The sequence below is a fragment of the Balaenoptera musculus genome, chromosome 11 (genome assembly GCF_009873245.2).
Source record: "Balaenoptera musculus isolate JJ_BM4_2016_0621 chromosome 11, mBalMus1.pri.v3, whole genome shotgun sequence".
NCBI lineage: Eukaryota > Metazoa > Chordata > Mammalia > Artiodactyla > Balaenopteridae > Balaenoptera > Balaenoptera musculus.
The window spans coordinates 78,128,742-78,137,325 of record NC_045795.1 but is presented as its reverse complement, the minus strand read 5'-3'; the positions used below and the strand labels follow the sequence as shown (position 1 = coordinate 78,137,325).

Below are 8,584 nucleotides of genomic sequence, written 5' to 3'. Positions count from 1 at the left end.
TTGTGTAACTGAATCACTTTGCTGTATACCTGAAACTAACACATTGTTAATTATACTCTAATATAAAATAAAAATTTTTTAAAACACACAGAAAACTTACCTCTAACGAAAACTGACCATATGCCATCAAACAGTACAAACAGAATGTATTTCTCAACCTACCAACTTCCCTTTGTTGACAGACCTACAGGGCAAGAATACAGTAGTGTTCACTGTTTACCCGGCTATTAATTTACCCAAGGCAAACCTTTGTGCCCAAGAACAGAAACATCCTAAGCCCTTAGAAGTTTTTAGGTGGTATGGAAGGGAAGCTGAGCTTCATAAGGGTGTCTGATGCTACAAATGAAGAAAAGTCAGACTAGATCGAAAAGGGTTTAGTATCACAACGAGGCAGAAACATGTAAAATATTCCATGCAGCCAACCTTGTTTATTGAGAAATCCTGGTTTTATTGCCCGTTAACATGTTTGCTCCACAAACTAATTTCTCATAAAGCAAAGCACAACTTTTTCTTATAAATAGTATAAATTATTTTATTTACAGAACTTGTTACAAAACAAATAGACTATATATTTCTTCTCTTTTAAATATCCAAAGTAATTTTCTATCCCTTGACATTTGTTCATGTTCTATACAGCAGCCAACACAAAGTCCAGCTGAGATGCTCTTGATTATGTGTACAAATGATCAACCTATTCACACATTTTAACACAGGAGATTGCTTTTATAACCAAGCTCAAAAACAGAAAACAAACAAAAAAAAAAAACACAGCAAAATGCTTTCAAGGCCCTACATTCATTCACACTGACAGTATGTAGTGCTCATTTAAATTATCTGAAAATGTAAAAGGTTTTGCACAAAATGTAAAAATGATTATTTTCTGCTAAACAATGAAACTTTTAACAATCATTTTCCAAAGCCCAACTTTTTCCCCCGCAGGACAGAATGGGAGATATTAAGAAATTCCTTGGCAACAGAACTCTCGCAGGAAGACAGCTGCCTTTATAAGTTACATTTTTCAAATTATACATTTTTTTCAATGTTCTCAGAGGTACTTTGTATTATATTTTTGGAATACAAAATATTTTAAATATTCTATCTTAAACTCTGCATTTCACCAGTGAATAACAAAACAGACACATTGTGTAAGTTGCTGGCTGACAAGAAGATTTGTAACCCTTGGTGCCACCGGGCAATCCATCACCAGTTGAATTCCTGTGAACCAAAAGGTCTTAATTTTAAAATACCTTATAAAATTACCAGCATTTGGTGGTTTTCAACTCCTCCCCTAAAATTTTAGTAACAATATTTAGGTGGAAAAAGCAAACTCCAAAAGTTCAACTGAACATTCAAGTCTTTTTAAAGTATCTGTCTAAGCTTAAAATTAGGTTCAGGCACTTTCAGTTTTTTTTTGTTTTTTTTTTCCCCATTAGTTTTAATCACATCACATACTAACGCACATGTGCTCAGGGCGCACGCACACACACACACACACGCGTGCACGCACGTGCGCACACACACACACACTCTCTCACACATAAAACACTAACAAAAGAAAAGCAGTGTGTCACTTATTACATGTAGTCTATTGGGAAATCAGGCAACTAGGGAGAAGCAATGCCCACTTCATCTGTATGAATCCACTCCCGAGACACTGAAAGGGACAAAAGACTTTCACAGAACAGAGGCATCCCTTAAACCGTAAAGGAGGCAGGTTCTAGAACTATTGGCTTGGCAGTGAACCACTTCAAATTATAAAAAGGTATTTACTTTTATTAATTAATAAATAAATACTAGATGATCTCAATTGTACCAAAACAGGATATCCGAAAAAAAGACCTGTGCAAAAATACATATTTAAATATGTACAATTCATTTTTAACAAAATATGTCTTCTCAAATAGGGATACTTCCATATTTATAATAGAACAAGAAATTCCAAAATAAAGATACAAAAGTAGGTTTTGTATAATTCTTTGTTCATCATTGCAGCATTTTTTTTTTTTTGTAGGTTAAGAAAACTGCAGGAGTTGTCATGAAATTCTATTGGAAAGAATATAAAAATTATCTTGGTTTTAAATTGATACCAAAGTCTGTCTAGAAACAACCCAACCACTGCAAATTTGGTTTTTGCAAGTTAATTTAATTCAAAAAAATACTTGTACTCCCGTGTTTTAAATGGTCTTAATTGTTCATCATAATAAAAAGTAGTTGTAGGAGAAAATACAATATTTGAACAACAGTCTAAAATTTAATAGCACTGTTTAGGTCTGTTTGTGGCAGGCAGAATCCAAAATGGCTAATTTCCTAACCCCGATGCTCTGTGTACTACCGGGAGACAATAATGAAATTTCAATTAAAACCTCAGTCTAAGAAATCAAATGATCAAGACTCGCTAATCTAAATATCTACATTATTCTGCATCAACCTGCTATCGTGGATCCTATTCACATCTTTCAGAACAACATGATCTGTCTATAAATTCCATCACTAAAAGCAACTTTATTTATAACCATCAAGTCCCCTTGGCTCTGAAAATAAATTCTACCCATACCCCATTGCACTTGTCACCAAGGAATCAACTAAGTACGTTCTGATTCCCTCTTACCTCCTTCTCTCCATCTCCTGGGATGAACAACCAGACTGACCTCTCCTAATGACACCACACTGGCCCATCCGTGCTTTCTTCTTACAAGCTCTCTTACAGTATCATTTTTAAAACATTTACTGACTGATTGCATAATAGGTGAACAAGATACTGTTCTCCCCTTCCTTTAAAAAGAAAATCAATATTTTACATCAATTTATAGCTAAAGTATCTGAATAAAGTTTTTGTTACCTTACATAATAAGAATAGTTCTGTAGCAATTCACATTATTAGGCTGGTAACCAAGTATTTATTCATTCTACCTGTTGTTGACTTAAAATTCCCTGAAACTGAAGTTTGTAACCCAAGAATTGCAAGGAAAACGGATGCACTGACTGGCTCTGTCCCAGCCCCGCCCAGGGCCAGGATCAGAACCTTGGGAAATTTACCCTGTGTTCGGCAGCTTTGTGTGTTCTTCTAAGCAAAAGTGCCTGGCTCTCCTTTCAGGAGCTGTGGTGGTGGAATCATCTGTTAAAGGGCTCCAGCTCATCCCCTCAAATTCAATGACACCTTCTCAATCAATGACGTCTTAACCTATCAAGCTCTTCCTTTTGGGGTGGGGTACTAGAAACACTATCCTGGAGGGTCTCTGAAACTCTCCGTGAGATGGCAGGCGTAAATCCCCAGAAAGGAGGTGTGACTGGGAGACACTACGCATGCATCCCGTCATCGCCGCATGGGCAGGTGTTCACAGTCACCAACGCCCCTCCCTGGGTGCCTGCTCCCCGTCCCAACTGCATCCACATAAACATGTGTAGTGGCAGGAAGGGGTGTGTAGATACACACAATATGGGGCGTGCTCCAAGCGGAAATTTACACTTAGTCCCAGGACAGTATCCAAAGAAGAGGTTGCGGGTAATGCACCGAGTGCCTTGGAAACATTTAAGTATATCAATGACTTGGTGAACGACAGAGTCTGCTGCATCCCAACTATTTCACGTTACAAAGGCAATTTTTAAAAACAGGAGACTGGGCAGGACAACCAACCTAATTGTATACTGTTTAACACGAAAACAAAGGTTAAAAAAAATTCAATCTCTTTGGAAATCTTGGAAAATTTTCCCCCATAGTGATTTCTGTCTACCTCCCCACCCACCAGAATTTGGCTTTCCATTATCAAAATTGTTTGCGTTTGCATTTTCTTTAAAAAAAAAAAAAAATCACACAGAATTGCTTTTGTACCATGAAAAGTAAGCCTCTAAACTGGTGTATACTTGCTCTCTGGCCATCAATGGCTTTAAACCAGTTTGTACATTAGAAACTTCTGACGGCTTCTGATCCCAAATTACTTGCAAAAGGCTGGGCAAAAACACAGGCTCTTTTGTCACGGTGCCTCTCACTGACGTCCATATTCCATTCCCGGCACCTGCTATAAAAACCTAGCTGCAGACCCCCTTACTCCAAAGGGCTGCTTGGGGTGCAGCTCTGCTCGCCCCTGGGAGGTGTCTCCAGTTAAGGTGCCTGACTGCTGGAGAGGGACCTACAGACGACAGGGTGAGGAAAGAACTAGGCAGGGAGAGGAGGGAGGGAGAAAAGTCTACAGTCACGCTCTTGCCAAGACACTCTCGCCAGCCAACCTCCTCCAAGAGTGGCTCCGTGAAATACTACAGGTTCGACAACGAGACAGGAACTTCTCACAGATTGTAGCAAGTAGTCCAGACCACTCTAACACTGATAAAAGCAATTCGGTGGCTGGACTTGATCCAGTGTCCTTTACGAGTACTCACTGCTACAGACAAAGCTTCAGGGACATCCTCGTTAAAACAACAGCCCGGCAGATTTCTACCCTCGAGGCCCACAGGAGGTTGGGAAAACAGACTCAAAGGCATCGTGGAGTCCAGAGTGCTGAGTGGAGGTGTAACTTGTCGTCAAAAGTGTCCAGATTATTCCTCCCCGTGCTATTTTCAGCTGTCAGGGACGTGCCTTTGGCTTTCAAAAAAGAGGGGGTGGGGAGACAACGAAAGGTAAGTAAGTGGCTGTACACGGCCCCGCCCTGATTTCTAAACAAGGTATTCCCGAGGCCACTGCGTCTCCACCAACTGGGCGATGCCAGGAGCAGGCAGCTCTAGAATTTGGCTTTAGCTTTCAAAAGCCTTCTGTGCCCTGGGGCACAATCCTTCTAAAAGACTGGCTTCTAGAAAACTGTCCAGAAGAGACACAGCCTGGATTTCTAGCTTAGAGAAAAGGCTCACATGTTTGCCTTTTGGTTCTATTTACTGATGCTGTTTCCTTGAAGGTATTCCAGGTTGTCAACTGAGACGTGAACAAGGTCAAATGGGCCACCACACAGGTGTGAAAACTCACACCCAAGGCCGTGCTGAGGCGGGGAGAGGGGACTCCGGCCTTCACAGTCCCACAGCGAGCTATTTTTAGGTCCTCGGTGGCAGAGCCCGCGAATCAACTCGGGGGCCGGGCTCGCACCCAGCCCCATCTCCTAGGCTCCCCAGCAGGTCGCACTGATTCCGCTGTTGAGGGGATTCCAACCAGTTCAGTTATCTCTGCTTTAAAATCAGCTCCACGGAGAACAGCGAGCTCAGGTCCCTACTGGTCTAAGAAGCAGCCTTCTTTACAGCATTTTGGAGTCATGGGTCCCTTTGATAGTCTGAAGAAAGCTACAGGATCCCTCTTGCAGATAAATGATCACAGACGTAAAAATACGCAACATCTTGGGGGTTCATCCATCCTCTGATCTGTAGCCATGGGCCCCCCTAGAATTTGTGCTGCATAATAGAAAGTATGCCACTGCAGAGGAAATCTTTCTCAAATACAAACTTAACATGAAACTGCTTTTAAGAACCCAAACTTACGCTGTTTGTCCTAGTGGGACACAGTCCCCCCCTAGACGGTGGAAATCAGAGGTGGCAAACTGGCAGCTCATGAGCCAAACTTCGCTGGCAAACGTGTGGGCTTCACCAGATCAAAACAAAACGAAAGACTACAGAGCTTTAGAAAATGGTCAAATTTCTCACGCAAGTCCAGATCAGCAGTTTCTCTTTGAAATTGGTAACAAGCTTCTGGGAGCAGCTGCTCTGTGTAGACGAGACTCCCACTCCCCCATTCCCCACAGACACTGTCACTCTCTGCTGCACCCACCCGGCCTCTTCCTCGCCTTCTGGCACTGGTGGGCAGTAAGGTCCGCAGCGGCGTCTGCGTGAAGACGGCGCGCTCAGTGACACTGGCGTGGGCATCCCGAGGCAGTGGGACATCCCTCCCAGGATTCATGTGAATCAGGAAACTACACCCAGAAGGGAGTTATTAAGGGATGGATTCTTACAGTGTTTGCACTGTGTTTTTATGCTTATCATTAAACTAGAAGGAATAACTACAAATCAAGAAGGTTTCACTTGTCCAGGAACCCCTGTTCAAAGAGACCCAAACAACACACGAATAGCCCATATGTATTTGTGGCTCAGAGAGAAGAATTGAAGCAGCTGCTACCTAAATTTGTGCATAATTATTTTCCCCATACCTTTGGCACTGAGTATTAATTCACACAGATATTGGAGGGAAACTTCTATCACATGAAGAAACTTCTTGGTATTTTCTGGAAAAGTTCAAGCCTGGCATTTAAGTTCAGTTTTGAAGATGAGGAAGGGAAAAAAACAAAACAAAACAAAACAAAACAAAAAAGAGGCTCACATTTTAAAGTAGGGCTCTGGGGGTGACACCGCTGAAATTCCTGCTTGTAAGCAAGGGCAGGAGGTATCCTGCTGAATGAAATAACAAGATGAGAGAGGACCTGGACAGAAGAGAAAGGGAGCTGGAGGAGGCGGCCACAGAAGGGAAGGCCAGGAGGAAACAGCAGCAGGGGAAGAGTGGGGAAAAGACAAGACACCGCCTGAGAAAGCCACGGTCAGTAAGGAATCCGAAGGCCAGACAGCCCTTCTCTACAAGTGGGTCACGTTCAGATTTCTTTTCAATCTGTTAACTTAAACAAGATTTTAGTCTTCTGCTCTGCCCATAGTAAATGCTGTTTTCCTGCCTCCTTGGAAAACAGGGAGGAGAAAAAACAGGCAGAGAATTAACAAGAAAATTAAAATTCTGAAATTCTTTGATGGGAAAAATATTAAACGGTCTCTTTCAAATTTAAATCATCCCTTTCTAGATCAGTCTGATTTTAGCCCAGCTTTCTTCAGAAAAACACACCGAAGGACCGCTCTCCGGGAAACACGGCCCGCCGGCCTCCGGGAGGGGTCTGCCGTCACGCACGACGGTGTCCGCAGCACTGGCCGCCGAAACGCACTTGTCGCGGCCCCCTCACCCAGGAGCGCCCTCCGGGTCATCACAGAGTCAGGCAGAGAGGAGCCTGTTTGGCCTCCATCCGGCCACCAACCCCCCCTTCTCTTAAAAGGCCCCGCAAAGCTGGACACTGGCTTTTAGGCAAAGCCACCAACCCGACCACACAGGTCTCCGAGCTGACGGAAGATCTCACGGGAGGGGCCACGGGCCTCCCCATGGGGCTCCCAGGCCCTGTCCTACCTGATGCAGGAGGGAGCTGTTTGCCAGTCCTGGCGGCCCCGGGCTGGGGCCCGCGTGCTTCACGTGGACGTTGTTCACGGCCGGCAGTTTGGCCACCTTGGTGGGCCTGCCGCTGCTGCTGTTGATGCCGCTCGAGCCAGGCGAGCACTTTCTTTTCTTGCCTAGGAGCTTGTCCAGAGGAGTGTGTGGGTGGGAGCAGGCGCCGTGAGAGCTGAGGGGCAGCTCGCCGGCCTGGTGCACGAAGGGGCCGAGGGAGAGTGTGGAGTCGCCGCTGTTCACCATCACGCTCATCCTCTTGATGGACTCGCCGGGGCTCCCGCCGGGGACGCCCCGCCCGGGCTGCTCGTGCCGGCCGCTCACCGAGTTCGCTCTGCCGGCCACACAGTTGAGGCTGACGCCGTGGGGAGAGGCTACCGCCGCGGGGTGGGGAGGCCCAGGGTGAGCCACACAGTTTTTCCTAAAAGACTCCATGGAATGAGAAGAAGAGGAAGAGGAGGAGGAGGAGGAGGAGGAGGAGAGGGGCGGGACTAACAGCGGGGAAGTGTTTTTGCGTTTCTTTCCTGAGCCGCCGCTGCCGGCACTGCTACTCGCGTGGTGACAGTTAGTGCTGTTACCAGAAGACTCCTTGGGCCTTAAAGACTTGCTAGATTTCAACTTCTGAGGTTTCCTGGCCATGGGGGAGGAGGGCACGGAGGACAGGCCGGAGGGCGTGGAGGGGGAGGACGAGGAGGAGGACAGCTGTCGGGACTGCATACTGCACACGGGATCCACGGCCCCGGAGGCGGCGGGCTGTGCGTTCAGCGTGGTTCCATGAGCTGGTACCGACTTGCTACTGGGGGAGATGCAGGAGGACGAGAGCGGGACAGGGGAGGGAGACACGGTGGCTGCCGCCAGGTGGCTGACCCCACAGTGTGCTGTGGGCACAGAGTTCATCCGGTGAGGAACACGTGTGGAGACGGGCGACGCGGCACCGGGCACTGGCGGGATCTTCCTGCGGAACAGAAGAGGGGCCTGAGCAACGTCCACCACTGCCCTTCGTGGCAACTTTCAGGACACTCCCTTCACCTCTGGCGCTCAACACACCCCTTGGTCACAGGGATCGCGCTGAGATGCTGGACCACACAGAGGGTCACTTTTCCCCTTCAGATTCTTAACGCCTTCCTGCGCTCTGAGAACAACGGCCTGTAAGGCCGTGTGCCTCACCGGTGCTGCGGCCGTAGGTACGTACCCCGCACCCTCCCGTCCGGCACCCCGAACTCCATGATCCTGGCTACTGATCTTCCTTCAGTTCCGAGACCAGGCCGTGAAGCGAGACCCTGTGTATCTTCCGTCTACAGCACTCTCACCCCAACTTCTGCTTACCCTTCTGTTTCAGCCCACCATCACTTTCTTAGGAAAACTGTCCTGACCGTCCTGACTCGCTTCGCTCCCGCACTGCCCCCTGTTCCTAGACTTTGG

The 8,584-nt window shown here is 46.4% G+C and overlaps 1 protein-coding gene across 1 annotated transcript in view; it reads right to left on the bottom strand.

Annotated features, from left to right (window-relative positions):
• Positions 1-3,778: 3,778 nt before the first annotated feature.
• The window catches only part of ATXN7 (ataxin 7), an 85,826-nt gene continuing 81,020 nt past the window's right edge, over positions 3,779-8,584 (bottom strand). The window contains 4 exon segments of the mRNA XM_036868588.1: positions 3,779-4,576; positions 6,287-6,308; positions 6,310-6,354; positions 7,127-8,117. Coding sequence (XP_036724483.1) covers positions 4,467-4,576; positions 6,287-6,308; positions 6,310-6,354; positions 7,127-8,117 — 1,168 coding nt within the window. The 3' untranslated portion in view covers positions 3,779-4,466.